Source organism: Pteropus medius, unplaced genomic scaffold (assembly GCF_902729225.1).
Source record: "Pteropus medius unplaced genomic scaffold, Ma_sr-lr_union100, whole genome shotgun sequence".
Taxonomy (NCBI): domain Eukaryota; kingdom Metazoa; phylum Chordata; class Mammalia; order Chiroptera; family Pteropodidae; genus Pteropus; species Pteropus medius.
The window spans coordinates 405,042-422,781 of record NW_024349225.1 but is presented as its reverse complement, the minus strand read 5'-3'; the positions used below and the strand labels follow the sequence as shown (position 1 = coordinate 422,781).

The 17,740-nt window shown below is 37.7% G+C and overlaps 1 protein-coding gene and 1 long non-coding RNA gene across 8 annotated transcripts in view; both read right to left on the bottom strand.

The window, feature by feature from the left end:
- The window catches only part of RCOR3 (REST corepressor 3), a 49,319-nt gene extending 35,326 nt beyond the window's left edge, over positions 1–13,993 (bottom strand). For 2 of the 7 annotated variants that reach the window (XM_039881128.1, XM_039881130.1), the window contains exons 1-5: positions 13,606–13,993; positions 13,170–13,226; positions 5,221–5,298; positions 2,558–2,610; positions 767–928 (exon numbers count right to left, since the gene is read on the bottom strand). In XM_039881128.1, coding sequence (XP_039737062.1) covers positions 767–928; positions 2,558–2,610; positions 5,221–5,298; positions 13,170–13,226; positions 13,606–13,774 — 519 coding nt within the window. In that variant the 5' untranslated portion in view covers positions 13,775–13,993. Of the gene's footprint in view, positions 1–766; positions 929–2,557; positions 2,671–4,667; positions 5,018–5,220; positions 5,299–13,169; positions 13,227–13,605 lie in introns of those variants that run through there. The other 5 variants (XM_039881129.1, XM_039881131.1, XM_039881132.1 and 2 more) reach the window with 4 other exon arrangements.
- Positions 13,994–14,382: 389 nt separating this feature from the next.
- Positions 14,383–14,981, bottom strand: LOC120617504 (uncharacterized). Its single transcript, XR_005656927.1, has 2 exons — positions 14,844–14,981; positions 14,383–14,631 (listed from the first exon to the last, which is right to left on the bottom strand). It is a non-coding gene; the product is annotated as an uncharacterized LOC120617504 (long non-coding RNA).
- Between the last annotated feature and the right edge of the window lie 2,759 nt (positions 14,982–17,740).

The window sequence follows — 17,740 nt, the reverse complement described above, 5'->3', positions numbered from 1 at the left end:
TCATGTCTGGCTTCTTTCACTTAGCATGTTTTCAAGAAAAGCTATTAAATTCTTAACAATGAATTTTTAAAATCATTTTGCTTTAAATCAGGTTTTAAAATAACAATGCAAACAGACTTTAGCTACCAAATAAAGTCTTTAGGTACTCAAGTGACTAACGATCATGCACTGATTTGTCATATAGGCAAACAAAGATACATGTGCTCAATCAAAAATGTTCTCTTCAAGTATGGAAGACACTTAGATATATTTGCAAACATTATCTATTTTATCCATTCAGGTTAAGAGAGTTTAATGCAGCAACTTCTCAGGCTTATATTATTTTGACACAATACTAAAAATTTAAAAACTAGAAATAAAGAGCAGTTTTTCTTCTTAAAAAAAAGCGACAGCACCTGAACAATACTGAATTACAGAATTTTTAATAAAATTTTGATTTTCATATCTAAAGGAATATAAATTAAAAAATAAAAATCCTTTGTTAAAAAATGAAACATTTAAAAATAAAATTGAAATTATGATATTTCCCTGGAACAACTCACTTAATAACACAATTACAAATATATTTAAGTCATAATAAAAATTTGTTACAATAAAATAGCACATAACTGTTGTGCATTAAAGAAAATAGGATGGTATGCAAATATACCTATTTCAAAATATTTAAAAATTAAAATTAGATTGGAAAACTTTTATCCTATTAAATAATTAGGAAGCATAATATATCATTCAGGTATGAATCACAGTAAGACCAAGATTACCATACCATTTGCTGAATCCTGTGAAAGCTCTTCCCATGAAAACTAAAGGCTTGTTCAAATAGGACTTTATCTTCCACTGTCCACTCATCCGGAAAGGGAGTAAAATTAGGGAGATCAGCAAGGGACTTCTCAATGTTATGTTTATGCCAGAACAACATGCCAAGTGCCTTTGAAGAGAAATCATTCCCCTTTGGTTTTTAATGGACTTATGTTCCAACACACTTAAGAGAGTTAAACACAAATTAGGTTAAAATATTAAGCCTATGACTTCAGCTGAAAATACACTCACAGTTCGGGGCGTTTTATCAGGAGTGCCCAGGTAGCAGACCTCATTTATTTATTTCTTTTAAATAGGGCCTCAGAACAATGAATGTTCTTACATATCATATTTGCTGCAGAATTTAGGAAACACAGTGAGCTGAGGAGAGTGACTATAATTACTAAAGCAGATTTGTAGGCTCACAGCAAGACTTTTACCCACATTTATTCATTTGTGAATGTGTACAGAAAAATATGCTAAAAAGAAAATATCCAGTAAATCAGTATTTCAATGAAATTATCGATTATAACACAAAACTGGAAGTGCTCAGTTAAGACTTAGTAGAGAAACATTAGTTTTAACCTTTAGCAGTGTATCATGGGCTAAACATCTCTAAGAAGAGTACCTCAACTGCAAATGTAAGCATCTTTTATCCCCTATATTTTTTAAGTTCTTTATTATCATAATGTTCACAAAGATCATTATGAGGCATATTAATAACGTCAATGACTTTACTAGCAAATCATAGAAAAGCTGAAATGGACAATTTCCAACAATTCCACAATTTTCTCTTTTACTGTGGGTTAGTAGCAGGCTTTTATCTTTACTAGAATGTACTGAGTATCATTTAGGGGATAAAGCTTTATTTTTTAAGAGACTTAGCAACTTTTTAAAGAGTGAGCTTGAAAGTTAATTTCTATACTTTGTTCGTTATCAAATGAACATGAAGATGAACATATGTGCAGTCACATCTTAAAAAATTAAATTTCTTAAATGAATATTAAACAGAAAGTCAAGAGTTAAAAACAAAATCAAAGGCTTCAAAATCCACAAGAAAAGATAACTACATTTAGATAAACACCTCATTTTCACAGAAATGATTTTTTATTATTTACCCGTGTTACTGACTATAAAGTTAGTTCTTAATAATCCAGGTTACAGGTAATTCACTAATTTTACTATTAATTCTGATAAAGGTTAATCTAATACTTAGTTGAAATGAGACTTAAAGAATCTCTATTTCATTTTCACTTTTCCATGTTCTCCAATTCCTCATTACTAAGGATAATAACCGTATGTCATATACATCTCCTTTTAAAGGTAACTAATTTTTAAAAAGCTCTTTGTGAATTATTTCATTCATAATTTAAAAGTCTTAAATATTTCTTTAAATAAAAACTTTAACTTTCAGGTCTTTTAGATTAAAAAGTCAAAGAGAATTTACCTGTATTCAAAAAAATGTTCCCTGTTTGGTTATTTGCCAGAGCAATCCTAACGGCTTTCAGATACTTTTAAAACTCAAAGTAGAATAAGAAATAGAGGTCTTAAGAGAAAAACATTTAAGCCCTTGAGACGAATAATGTTTATAAAAGCAAAGTCCTTAATGCTGAAAAGTCACACTTTGCTAGGACTTTTGTGGTATCTAAAAGTTGGTTAAACTTTATGCACTTTCTTAGGACAGAAACTATCACAAGAAGTTCTCTGGATTTGGTGAACGTTGAGGTAAGCCTTAATATTAAAATGTTTCTCCACATACCTGTTCCACATTGTAGCCATGTTTCTCCTTTGCAATTGCAATGTATTCATCCACTGTAATGAAACAACGTTATGTAATCAATCACTCTCATTTACTTCATTTGCCCAGGTCTACTTTAAAAAAAAAAAAAAAAAAAAAGGGCAGAATTTAAAAATTTATATTCCAGGGGTAAAGAGAATAGCTGAAGTCATTTTCCATGAAGTATTATAAAAAAAATTTTTACTTGTATGTACAGGATCAGAAGTTTACTCTTTAAAATTTTACTTAGTATGACTTATTTCTATGGCCACATGGCATATACTTATTAAATTCGATGACCTAACTATAACTATTTTTATATACAAAAAATGATCAATCTGTGGGTAGCCAACAGAGCATAATCATAGTGTACAATATTAAATAATTTCTTGATTTTATACTGCAGTCATTATTTGAACACACTTAGCTATTTAAGACCCCATCTCATATTTAGAGTTGGTCTAAAGCCTTTACATTCCCATTTCTGATTGCTGTATAAAGGACAGTTTTGCTATAGTTTGGCCAGCTATACATAATAACAGCACTTTAAGTATGTTGAGGTATCCCTAAAATTTTCTTAAGCTCTTCCTGCTAGCTACACAAAAGATGTTTGAATAGTCCATTATCATTCATCCTCCATATGTAATCAAGTCAATAGAATTATTTAGATAAGCACAGTTTCAATGATATACTGGCTATTTCAAGGCCTCAATGCTGAAAAGTCTGCCATTTCACATTCAGCAGGACTCAGTTTTTTAAGTCCATACGGTCACTCCTCGACTCTATCTACCACATATATATGGTACAAATTATACATAATTTATATAGCTATATATATGTATATATATAAATTAATTCTTTAAGCATGTTTTTCAGAAGCAGTAGTTAAAAATTCTGATCTTAGAACAGCTAGTCTACCTGAGCTTGATTCTCAGCCTTGTCACTAGGTTTTTAACTTTAGGCAATTAACTTGACCTTTTTGTATCTTAGTCTCTTTAGTGTAAATGGTGATAAAAACAGTACCTTCCTCCTAGGATTAAACTGCATGTAAAGTGTTTAGAATAGCACCCAGCAAATTTTAAGTACTTTATAAGAATTTGTTATTATTATTAGTATACTTTAATACATAAATATGCTATTATAACAATAATGCTGTTAGAACAACAACTATTTTTCATGGATGTTGTTTTATCTCCATAAGATTGTAAACTTTTGGTACAGAAAGTCCAAGTATCATATTTTATTTAGAACCCATAGAACTTAAATCCATGATAGGTCTAAATATATGCCGATTAACTTTAATGAAAATGTCTTACAGTCCTATAAATAGAAGGCTAAAGAATATTAATAAATCTGTGGTTCTCAACCCTGGCTGTGCATTAAAATCAGTAGGGGAGCTTTTAAAAAGTTAAGTCTGGGCTCCACCTTTGAGAATTCTGATTGAACTGGTTTGAGACAGAGACCAGACATCAGTAGTGTGATTTTTTTTTTTAAAGTTCTCCAAGTGATTCCAATGTATAGCCCTAGACCTTCAGTTGCATATTCCCCAGACTCCACACTACCAGGAATGTTGCCTTTCCGAATTTTGTTTCCCACTTTGCTAAGAAATGTACTAGTATGTAACACAATACTAAAACAGCAAAAGCCAATGACATGCTGACACTGTTTGTGAATGAAAACCTTTACCTGTAAGGAGGATTAAATCAAAGAAACCCGACAGTTCAAGGCCAAATGTACAGTTTCATGTTTTTTTGTGTAAGAATGCCTCAAGAGCATTAATTTCCTAGATTACCAGCTAGACCTTTTGCTGGTATTCTGAAACTTTTAAATAGGAAGAATTATCGAGTATGCAAAATAATATTCAGTTTTCAATTTTTAGTTCTCTTATGGCATCACTAAATATAACTTACTATGCACAGATCATTACTTTTCATGGGATTAAATAAACCATTATGGAACATCTACAAGATTTAGTAAATATTTCCAAAAGACAATCTTATTTTACAGCTGCTAGAATAGCTGTTCAGTGGTTTTTTGTTTTAGCAAATTCAATGATAACTAAATGGAGGGGTGGGGATCTTAGTTTTGTTACCTGCAAGTTTCCTATATCTGATGTGCCGCAAAGGATCAGGTCCGCTACATCACATTGAAGTCTAAAGCCACACCATGATTCAAGAAGTGCATGGTCATTGATCCAGAAGGTCTCCGTCCAGAAATGGAGAGTACAAAGATGACCTGATTGATGGCTGCTGAAGTCAGTTCTTTCCCCTTTCCTCTTTAAAATGGTAATGATAGTGGGCTCTCTGAAGTTTGAAGGCATTTCTTTACAGCTCCATACACTGAGGAAAAGCCTGTGCAGATGTCTACATAGTAACTCCCTCCCCTGCTTGAGGATTTAAGCAGCAATGCCATCAGATCCTAGGATTTCTCAGTCTTCTGGGCCTGACACAAATTGGAATGATCAACCCACTATCTTTCAAAAGGAAAAACATTCTAACATAAAACCTCCATCAAAAAACAAAACAAAACAGACAAAATGGTTTTTCTTAATAAGAATCTAAGAGACCCTCCCAAAAAAATATAAATTGCATTTTGCATTAGTCGATAGATCTTTGTTGACATAAACATTCAATTTCAAAACTTACATTTGGTATCTGGAATACTGTGATATGGAGACCACACAAGCATTCCTCCATTGTCTTTATCTGTGTACTTTGTAGCACCTAGAGAAAAAATTAATTACTTTGAATATGATGGATTTTTATTTACATACAAAATAAGTGTAAACAAAATTAGTTTATTTCTATTTTAGTACAATACCTACAAAAGAGACAGAAATAAAGCACAGGAAAATAGATGGAAAACAGATTTACATTAAATATGGTAAATATCCCAAATATGAAAATGAAGGAAATTTCATAAACACTGAATCTAACCCCGTTTAAAGACTTCCTTGAGTACCTTATACATCTCTTCTTTATAAGTAATAACTCTGACTCAACCTCTACACATTACTTAGGAGTCATTAAAAACTCTTATAACCATTGAGAATACCTTGGGTGGTAACTGTTTTGCTCCATATCTAAATGGGTCAAGATTACTGTAATTCTTAAATATTTGTATATGCATTTTACAATTTTTATTTAATCTTATTCCTTACTAGAAGCCTGTCAGCTATTCCTTTTTAGACTTCCTTTTTATTTATTACATTTTATATTAATAAAAGTATATGTTCTATATAATAGGAAAACAGTCAAAAAATGTAAAAGTTAGGAATGTTACTTATTTTTAAAGTAATCCAAGAGTCTACATCTAATCTAGGAGTATACTATTGCTGTTTCTAATTTATTTCTCATCTGTTATAATCTAAAGTCAGAAAAATCAATCTCTACTGAAACTACATGTAAACTGAGAATACAGAACGAATGAAGCCTGACATGGCTATCCTAGAGACAAGTACATGCCCATGGGGTCTGTCTTTTAATTACTCAGTGGTCTTTTTCTGGCTTCTTCCCATTCTTAGGTGCATCTGAGTTCATTAAAACTATCAACAAATGAAGCATCCGTTGCTACCTATTTTAAAAAGACTCGTCTATGAATGTCATAATTGACTTTTATGAAGTGTTGATAGCTACCACCAACTAATGACCAGAATTCCAAAATAATATTAACAGAATTCTGAGGTTAAACCATGATCATTTATGAAGTTATAAGGTATCTGGAATACAGAACATTCATTTCCACGGATAAAGAAACTGCCACTATAATCTCAATCTAGAAAAGTTATCTATCAAGCAATAATTTAATATCACTCCGTAGGTTTTCATTTTTGGACAATCATCATACATCACTACTCTATATTCAATCAAGAAATTTTAATTAGAGAATGATACACTGTTGGTGAAATACAAACCTGAAATTGTTTTTTTAAATTATATATGTTTTACTATAAGGAAGAATTAAGGATGGAGAAGAATGAGACAATACTATCAAAGTATTAGAAAAACCACAATTAGAAAATAAATCTAAAAGCAAAACCTATTTTTTGTCATAAGTATCTTTAATAAAATAGGACAAAAATAGCTGAGAATTTAAGAAAATTCAAGTTAGAAGTACATTATCCAAAATTTAGTCAATGAAAATAAATTTTAATGTCTTTTAAAAACTTCAATATTAAAATATATATTTAATTTTAACCACATAAAATAAAAACATAAACACAAAAGAACCAAATCATTCAATGGAAACAGAAATATCTAAACTGGTCAGAGGCCTTCACTGAATAAAATCTATTGCTATTTCTAGTGAATATCTTAAACTTCAAACCTTTAACATGGCACTTTTTTTCACAATGGATTATGACAATAATTTAAATACTACTTAATAGAACATGGAATGCAACAAAGGTTTCCATTAAGTCTCAAGTCTTAATATGATGCTTAATATTTAAACATATTTCCTTGCATCTGATTCTTGCATTACAGATCTGAATTAAAATAATTTCATTAAATATCTCTTTAAACAAATATAAACTATTTTTTTGTATTTTTCCCAGTGAAGAATAAACAGTTAAGTATCTCCCCCAAAATCTTAGCACTATAATTAACAACTTGATTGGCAGAAACTGGCATCCAAGCTGCGGGGACCAACAGCTCTTCTAATAGGGTGTGTGTGTGGAGAGAGAGAGAAATGGTGTCTGGCAGTACAGAATGCCTACTTAGGCATTTCACAATGTTCTTTCCCTAACCCTTGAATTGGACTTCACCATTTTCAATCATGCATATGTCAACCAGGCCCAAGAAATAACTGATGTTCACAGAAATGAGATATTTTATAATGATGTAACTATTACAGAGCCAGACTCCAAGTTTGAATCCCAGCTCTGCCACTTCCTAACTTTGTCACCTTGGGCAAATTTACTTAATCTGTCTGTGCCTCAATGTAACTCATCGTTAAATATAGGGATGATGAGAGTACCTACTTCACAAAGTTGTTCAAAAATTAAATGAATTAATACTTATAAGTAGCTAGTATATGGTATATATTATATAACTTACTGCTAGTATATGTTTATTGAAAACAGTTAAGTTCTCTCTTCTTTCTCTACACTAAAAGGGCTTCTTTTCACATTATCAATCAAATAAAAATATAAAAGAATAAAACCTCATGGGGTTCTAACACAAATGGCTGATGCTTCTTCTCAACAACCCGTCTAAAATAAAATTGAATAGCTGAAATGACCTTTTTGTTTTTCTGACAACTCAGACTTGATTCCTTTCCTATAAAAGGAGAAAGTAACTTGTATTATTAAAAACAATTTACCCCAAGGATGCTTTGCATCCAATAAAGTTTTACCTTTTCTATCACAAAAGTAGAAATGAACTAAAATATCTAAAGAACCTAAACCAGATGTTTGTTTTCTGTAATACTTAAGATTATACCTCAAAATTATCTGATATTCAGAAATACTGAGAATCAAACCTTGACTCACAAATTAAGCCTTAGAAGTATTTTATCTTCCAAATGGATTAAACAAATCAAAATCTAGATAGCAAGCTATAATTTTAATAGGCTATAGTAGCATAAGTTGTGAAAATTATTGAAATTTTCAAAAGTATTAAAGGAAACACTTAAGTTTAATCCCTTTGATACTTTTAGATCTCCTCAACTGCAGTTAGTAAAGTATATTTATGAGACCAACTGGGGAAAAACAACAACTATAAAACAAAAGTATAGTTGGCCTTCTGGATCCATGGATTCTACATCTGCAGATGCAATCAACCATGAGATCAAAACTATTCTGAAAAAAAAAAAAAAGTTATGTTGTCGTGGATATGTACTATATGGTTCGGCCTATGATGGTTTTGTCTATACTGAACATGTACTGACTTTTTTTGCTCATCACTATTCCCTAAACCAGCGGTCCCCACCTTGTTGGCAACAGGGACCAGTGCTCCTGAGAATCTAATGCCTGATGATCTGCGGTGGAGTTGAGGCGGTGATGCAAGTGCTAGGGAGCAGCTGCAAATACAGATGAAGCTTCGCTTGCTGGTCCGCCACTCACTTTGTTGTGCAGCCCAGTTCCTAACAGGCTGCGGACTTTCCAGTCTGCGGCCCAGGGGTTGGAGATCCCTGCCCTAAACAACATAACTAACGACTATTTACTCAGCATTTACATTGCGTTAGGCATTATAAGTAATCTAGAGATGATTAAAAGTATATGGGAGGCTGTGCATCAGTTACATGTAAATGCTGTGCTATTTTATATAAGGGACTTGAGCTTATATGCAGTATCTTCGAGGGGTCCTGAAACCAATCCTCAGTGGATATGAAAGGATAATTGCATAATTTTGATAAGCCGGGATTTCTACACCAAATTTCAAATAGCAAATTTCAAAATAAAGCATAAAAAATAAAACTCTACTTTTTAGATTTCCTTTAAGACATTTAAAATAAGCACTTTGAAATCATAGAATATTCTATAAAGAGTTTAAGTGTTAAGACTATTAAGATACTCCAAATATATTTTTCATTTCTACCATTTATAAACTAGGCTCTGAATCATATACTTAATTCACCAACTTCACATTGGGATAAACAAAGACTTTCCAAGGGGTACATAAGCATGAATAATCTCATGGGAATCAATTTTCATACCTACAACTTCCCTGTTCTCTTTCCCAAGACCATCTGTCTGAGAACTCACCTGTAGTCTAAGCTATCTGCTCATTCTACTTTTGACTTCCCTTGAAAATGCCCTTTTCTCACCAAAATAAAAAGGCAGGTCTCTCACCTATTCCAAATCTACGAATACACTGCTTAAAATTTTAAAACCTCTATAGTGCCAAAGGCTATCAGCAAAGCCCTCCTTTACTCAAGGCACCATGACTATTAGAATGTTAATCAATTATGCATTCATTGTAATAACTCATACCAGAAGAGATTTAACACTTAAAACCTTATGTTCACAAGAATACATATTATGGTGGTAGAGAAATTGAACAGGTGATCAATAAAGCGCTTTCAAGCACAAAAGCACATTATAAAATCCTTCAGGGAAAATGCATGGAAATGATTTCAAAGACAAAAAGGAACTATGTAAACTTTCAGACTGTTAGGAGTCTGTTCAAATATTTTATAAAATAGATACCATCACATTACTCTAGTTATATTTAATTGGATGCATTTTAAACAAGGATATAACAGCTTTATTTCAAAGTGTTAATATTTTCAATACACTGGAGATTACATTTCTCAACTCAGTGACAAATTTCAACTCAGTGACAAATAATAGATGTAGACTTGAAAATATATGAGAAAATGTTTTTTCAAAATTTTATGGCTATGTATTCAAACAAATTATTCTGAAGAACATTTCTTTATATATTAAGTTTCACTTAATCCTATGATATAGTTATCATTGTCTCCCTTTTACAACTGAGAAAACTAAGGCCTGGACACGTCAGGTAGTTTATCCAAGGTCTCTACGCCATCTTAGCTAAAAGCCGTATGATAAGACAAAAACTGTTCCTTATGATATAAGTATAGTCAGTAGGCACTAAATAAAAGTTGGGAAGACCTGGTAAATAATTGAAAGAAAAAAAAGGAACCTAAGAAAATAGTCGAAAATCCAATAAGTAAATTTTTATAAAGGCATTCTTAGCAATGGTACATTAACTAAACTATTTCTAAAATCTTCTAACTTCATTAATTCTAATTTAAATCACAATTCTTCTGTTTCTAAATGTCAGCAATGTATTCTTTCTGTTTAATTCCTATCATCACTAACAACTCCTCTAATAAAAATATCTTCCACAAAAAAAGTCTCTTTTAATTTTTCTACATACTGATCATAATAATCTTGGCACCCAAGGAATTTTTCTTCCAGATGACTTGGATGGCCGTGGATGAACAATCTCTATAGAGTGATTTATGAGACTAAAGATAAAGGTATGAAAAAGAGAAAAGGAGTGAGAAGAGCTGACTATATCTCAACTTCTATCATTAATAAATCTCTTATCTTTTCTAAGGAAATACGTTTAAATTTTCACCCAATTATATTGATGTGAAGTAAATACTTCACGCAACAGTATAACACTCAGAATAAAATAAAACAATGGTAGGTACTATGTTGAATGGCATAAAGGTTCAGTATTTCCTTGTAAAAAGTGTCTAATAATTGATAATCTACATATGCTTAACAAGATTTGCCCATAACAGCAAAAAAAACAAACAAACAAAAAGCAAAAACTATACACAAGTTGATTAAGGGTCTTGTGTGTAAGAGCCAAACGACCTAAGGTTAAACAGTAACTAGTTTTAGTTGTCCTCCGGTTTAGTATTCTTCTGCAGAAGATTGGAAAGAAAAATGAATAGGTGAATTTACATAATGACATTTATCTTTACTCTAATAAAGAATATCAATTATAGTCTGAGTAAATAAGTTAAAAATATAATTTTAAAATACAGTAATATTTCAGTGACTTTTTCCCCCACAAATATTCTTAGGTTCAAAACAAGCAAAATATGATTATTAAGTAAACTGGATAATCCAAATAGTAGCCATGTGAAACCACCTAAGAAGTATTCTGCACTTCTAATGAATTACTTTTCAATTTTGAAATTTGTTCCAGTATTTAGCCTATTATGAAACAAAAATGCTTTACAGTGATCAGGCCATGACATGCATAAACTTGTTTCAGCATTAAGTCTGGCATTTCAAGACAAGACCCTTATAGCTGTCTATGAAATGTAAACCTAACTAATGGGACAAAAAGATAAGTATATTTATTAACCTATGAAATAATCCTGGCTGTTGAGTTCTAATTTGGAAAAGGTTTATCAATTCCAACCAAAGCCAAGTCCCAATGAAAGCCCCAAATCAGAAAAGAACTCATGTATGCAGAATCATTCTTAATTATGAAATTTAGCCTTTTCTAAATAACTGCCCAGTCTTGTATTCTTAGTGAGAATTCCATTAAGTATTTTTAATTTCTTCTATTGTACAGCTAGGGAAACTGAGGATCAGAGAAGGCTAGTGACTTGCTCAGAGCACAAAGATAATAGAGCTGGGAACTGAATTCAGTCTATCTTAAGTCAAACCATGTTCTTTCTAAATGTCAAGCTAAAACCTGAGCAGCACAGTAATGTGAAAGTGCTACTCACATTCTAGCTACATGAAAATTAGTTTCACAAAACATTTTAAATTATTTGAAGCCCACCAGTCAGTACACACAATGATAGCTTCTGATTAAAATGTATTAACCGCAATGTCACTAGAAAGCAACCAGATCTAGTGAGAACTCTTGTATGGCTGTTTTAACCTACTGAAAAATAGCCTGCACTGACAATCCTCTTAACACTCATTGATTTTACTCCCTCCCTTGGAACAGGAGTTTTGCTACCTAATACTCTTTAACTGGTTGGTAAATACCATTTTGAATTGCCATAACAGGCAGAGGCGAAATGAAATACCCATCCATACCCTATAACCAAATAAACGTGCTATTTTCCCCAAGAAAATACAAGTAAATCCCATTAATATCTAATACAGAATTCAAGAGTCTGACACTGACGCAACGTTATTATGCGCAGGCAATGGGCATAAAAACTGACCAAAAGAAGAAGAAACCCAGCCCCTTCAAAGTCTGTCCAAAGGCTGAACTGAAGAGGGTCTGGGTGGGGTGGGGAGAAGGAAACACGCTCCACTCCGAGAGGCTCCAGCAAGGGCGCCTCCATATGCGGAACTCTCGCCCAATCCCCGTCCAGGCTGAAATCCCGTGACCGCCAGGGAGCCTGTTTGGAGAAAAGTAGACAGGGAGCCCGCAAGCTGGGTTGGCAGAGGCCGCTGGAACCTGGCTGCTCCGGGAGAAAATGTCTCCTTGGCAGCTGCCGCCACTGTCCTGTGGTCTGACTTCCTAGGGCTGGCTCGCGAGCGAGGTGTGTGCCTCTGGCTTCTCCCCACCCCTTCCCCCATCCCTTTCTCTCCTCGGCTCCTACACTCCGCAGAGCTGTCGCGAGCAAAGCTACACCACCTAGCCAAAAAGAAAGAAAAAATAAAATCCCGGGTGCGCGCGGGTCGGGCAGGGCTCGCTTTGGGCTTCGGCCGGTGACAGCAGTCCAGGCATTAGGCGCCCTCGTGGAGCGCGGCCCTCGGCTCCCCCGGCCGGTGGAATGGCAATTGACATTGGCATGGTTCTTCCACACACAGCCCGCACTGCCAGCCTCTCCTCCAGCCCGCGGTCCCGCAGCCGCTCCTCCCCCAGTCGCGGACCCCTAATCCGCCGAGGGCCAGCTCCCTCTGCTCTCCCCTACATCGCCCCGGGCTCCGGGGGCAGAAGGGCGATGCCACCAGCGAGCAAGTGGCCTCCAAAGGAACCATGTTAACCTTGCAATGCACACATCTGCCCACACGCCCTGTGTCACAGCCCTGCCAAGCTTGACAGCCTCCCGCCAGAGATACCTGCCCATCCCAGCCCCGCATCACCTCCCAACCGCACACTCGGACCCCTACCCCGCCCGTCCTCTACCCCTTCCACCCTAAACCAATCCCAGCAAAGGGGAGACAGGATTTTGCCTAAGCAAATATATCTACCTGGATCAAATTCAGGGATCCGGGCTTGGTATTCAGCTCCGACTCTCATCCCAACATCTGCAAAGCAATGCCAAAAAGAAAAGAAAAAAAGAAAAAGGAAAAGAAGAGAAAAAGAAAGAAAAAAGAAAAAGGAAGAGACACTTAATAAAATATAAAAATTGCTGGAGAGAGGAAAGAAGCGGCGGGTGGCTGGGAAGATATTAACTCCGGGCACTCCGGGAGATGGCAGCGGATGGGGGCGGGGAGCAGGGGGGGAGAAGGGCGGAGGATTAGGTCGAGGGCGGAGGACGGGGCAGGGGGTGCTGCTGCACTGCACCGGGTTCGAGCTACCGCAGCTCCGAGGGGAGGGAGGGCGGGAGCGCGGCGAGGGGAGGGGGCTGGGGGAGGGGAGGAGGGAGGGGGGCAGGCGGGCTGGCGGGGAGGAGTTCGAGGCTACCACCGTGCTCGTCGTCGCTGCTGCAGCCGCTCTCGGGCTCCGAGAAGTGCAGCCCGCCGTTGGTGGACGAGGCGCCGCTGCCGCCGCCGCCTGCCGAGCTCTTGGCGCTGCCGTTGGCCGATCGGTTCTTCCCCAGTAACTCGGGCCCTTTCTCCATCATGCCGGGCATGGTAGAAGAGGGGAGGGGGAAAGGTGAGGGGAAGAGGTAGGCGTCAGGGTGAAGGGGGAGATGGCTTACGAGTGCGGGCGGGAGGGAAAGGAGGAGGAGGAGGAGACGGCGGCAGCGACGGAGGAGGAGGAGGGTGTTAATATGGAGCCGCCATAACCGCCCCGGTCCGGCAGTAGCGCAGTCGCCTCACAACAACCCGCCCCGGCCCCGCCTCTCTCCCCTCCTCCCGCCGCCCGCCGCCCACCCCGCGCAGTCCCCGGCGCCCCGCTCGGCCGCGCCGAGCTCTACGCCGCCGCCGGTATCACTCCGCCCCGCAGGGAGGTTCCGGCCGCCGGGGGGGCGGGCGGGGTGCTAGGGGGAGGGGCAGGGAAGCCCCGCACGCCGACAGACCCGGCAGCCCCCACCGAGCGCTAATAAAATCGCCGCAGAGGCGCGGCCAACTCTCGGGCTTCCTGCCTAGGGGGCGCTCTGGGGCGCGGGCGGAGGCGCACGCGAGGGAGCGGGACTCTTTGCCCTCTCTGGGCGGAAGAAACGCAGCCAGCGTGAGAAAGGGCCGGCACGACCCGAGGCGCAGGAGTTCGGTGAACGGCCCCCCTTTTTTCGAGGGGTTTGCAGGGGCCGGGTAGGCCCCAGCGGGACCAGGGCCCTTTTCAGGTACTGCGGCGGCCTGGCTGCTGGGCTACAGGGCTCCTCCGCCGGCGTCTAGCTGTTGTCGCGCGCGTTCCCGCGGTGGAGTCGGGCGGTGGAGCAGGGCGACTTCTGGATTCCCAGGCCCAGCCCGCCAGAGCAGTAGACTTGGTCATCGTTGTTTAGACTCGGCAGTTTTTGTTCCTGAATCCGAACTGGGGCTTGATTCCCTAGAGAGACCAAGGGTACCGAGCTGAGTTTCCAGTGCGGAGCAATGCAGCTGCATTTTGCTGAAACATTTTTTGTTTTTAACTCATTCTCCCTGTTTTCATCTTCTCTCTCTCTCTCCTTTTTTGGTTTTGCTATTTTATTAGTTAGGGAGTGGGTACTGTTCAGTAGTAAAACAAAACGAGGATGGGGTCTTTGCCCGGTTAGCGCCTACCCAGTCTGTGCTGACCCGTGGTCAAGGCTTGGAGCAGAGCTGTAGAGAGGGCGGAGTCCTCAAGTCGAGGTGAGGCAAGAGCTGCATTCTGGCAGGGTTTCCAGCCTGGCAGGAGATGTGCTCTGTAATGCTTTTCTGAATTGCATTAGGCAGAAGGAATGGGGAACTGCGTTTTTCGTTTACCAGATTTGAGGATGTCTACGTGCCAGGCTGCCTGTCGTTAGGGGCTATTTATGATTTTCTTTTTTAAATTTTCTCAGTAGACATCAGGACTTAACTGTGAGCATTTAGTATGCAGATGTATGCAGATCAGTATTTGGGGTTAATTGTAAGGTATTTTCCAAACACTTGACCAGAGAAAACCTTCACTGAAAGAAATAACACTAAAGCAGAAATGTCTCAATTAGGAAATGAGCCAAGAAAAGCCTGGGAAGTAAATATTTGGCAGGGTCCCTTTCTAAAGGGGAGAGCCCTGGGCAGGTCCAAAATCTGTCCAGTTTTGGTAGTGGAGATAGTTTGTCTAGCAAAGCTTGATATAATTCTGTGCAATATTTAAACCACAACCATACCTTTTGTTCTGTTCCTTTTCTCAACAAATACAGTTCTGAATAGTCTTTTAATTTCTGTACAGTTTTTCTACAAGGAGAGAACGTTCTGGCTGAATGAAATGAATAGCCATTACCCTTGACAGTTATATTTTTCACTGTAAATTAACACATTAGTATTTTAATTTTTGTACATAAGCTTCTAATGGTCATGATTCAGCATCTCAGGTCCTGTAACACAAAGGCCAAACCCTGAACTGAGTGAATTCACAAAAAGGCCTCTTGGCCAGCCAGCTTTCTAACACTCCTTCTTTACAACACCTTCCAGCCAGTTTTCTATGGAAAGCAATTTATGCGTATAGATCAAGGATCAAAACATGATCTGGAGACTTTTGTAACATTTCTATTAATAAAAGCCTTAAAAAGATTTCATGCTTTTCTTGAGTACAGCAAAGAGGGCAGAGCAAGGAAGACTATCCCACTCTTGGGAGAACCACCTCAGGGAGGAAGATGGGTTAAGATATTTAAAAAAAATAACGGAAAGCAAGTTTCTGTTTTGCCCCTGGAGGAAAGGGACAGCACCCAAAACTGACTTGGTTCTGAAGAATAATAGCCGTTAAAATTATTTCTCGACAGTTAACAGGACAGTATAGAGACTGTCAACTGATGGTCATTGGTGCCAATTCAACACCAACAGGAATCCCCAATTTGGGGTGTGGTGAAGTGGGAAACTACTCAGTTCCAAGAGATACAGCATGAATGTGAGAATAACAGCTGTGGAACAGCTCAGTGGTGTTACAGCTAAGTTATGAAACAGCATGGCTGTCAGGTGGCCTTGGGTCAAGGCCTCTCTCCAGCTATACTGCTCTGCTGTGCTACACCAACAACCAGGGAAACATAACGGTTCGTAATTCCATGGGAAGAGATCATACACTCAGCCCAAGGGGAGCTGACATATAGACAGCTGATCCTGTCCCTGGTCCCTGATAGATCTGTCCTCATACAAATGAAGGCTCCAAATTCTCACAGTTTGATTGGTACGAACTGTTCTTATTGGTCAGAATAGAGCTGCTCTGATTGGTCAGTGAAGATGATGGGGAGGGGGATATAGCTGCTGAAGCTATGGACAGGGAAAACCTCAGTCTTATTGGTTGAAATACAATTCCAGGAACTCTTATAGGGCTCAGATGGCAGGAATACAGTGCAGGCAGGCAGGCAGTTCAGTGCAGGCTTCTCCCTAAAGTGCAGTTTCTGTGAGTCCATGTTTAGAAAGGCTTCTAGGCTCTGTTTAAATTTGAGCCCAGTTAGCCACCAGGAGTCCTTGGTAGTTATCTTTCTCAGGGTCCTCAAGACCTAAGGAGAAAATCTTGGGATAGTCTATAAGGTGTTAAAGGGAGAAAAAAATAATGGACAAGGAAGAAATCTTTAAGAAAGTTTTAATAAACAATGTCCAGTGATGCAGAGTCATGAGAAGGGTTTAAGAAAAGGCCTATGGATTTGTCAACTAGGTGGATGTTGGTCATTTTGTTTGGCTGCTTTTTTTTTTTCTTTACTGTATTTAAGTTTTTTTTCTATTTTCATTGTATTTTAAATTTTGAAAAGACAATACATTCTCATAGCTCCAAAATCAAAAGATATAAGAGAATATACTTCACTATTGTACTGGACATCCCAGCAATTGCAAAAAGGCAAGGAAAAAATGTGTAAGGATTGGGAAGAAATACATAAATCTGTTATTTTGAGAAATGAGAGTCTATATAAATTTATAACCTATAAACTATTAGTATTAATGAGTGAATTTAGCAAGTCGCTGGATAGAGTCAGCATATGAAGATCAATTATATTTATATATACTTGCCCTAAACAATTAGAAAATGAATTTTTTTAAAAAGTGATACTGTGTATAAATGCATCAAAAATATTATTAGTTTCATGTGGCTGCTGTAATAGACTACTACACATTCAGTGGCTTAAAACAAATTTATTCTCTCAAAATTCTGGAGACCAGGAGTCTGAAATCAAGGTCTTAGTAGCGCTACATTCCCTCCAGAGGCTCTAGGGGAACTCTGTTCCTTGCCTTATCCAGTTTCTGATATCTGTATGCATTCTTTGGTTTGAAGCTGCATTACTCTAACCTCTGCCTCCATCTTCACATTGTCTTCTCTGTGTGTGTCTCGAATTTACCTCTTCCTCTGTCATCTAAAGACACTGATGCATTTAGGGCCCACATGGATAATCTAGGAGTATCTCCTTGTTTCAAGATCCGTAACTTAATCACATCTGCAAAGACCCTTTTTCCAAATAAGGTCACATTTACAGGTTCCAGGGGTTAGGACCTGATATCTTTGGGAT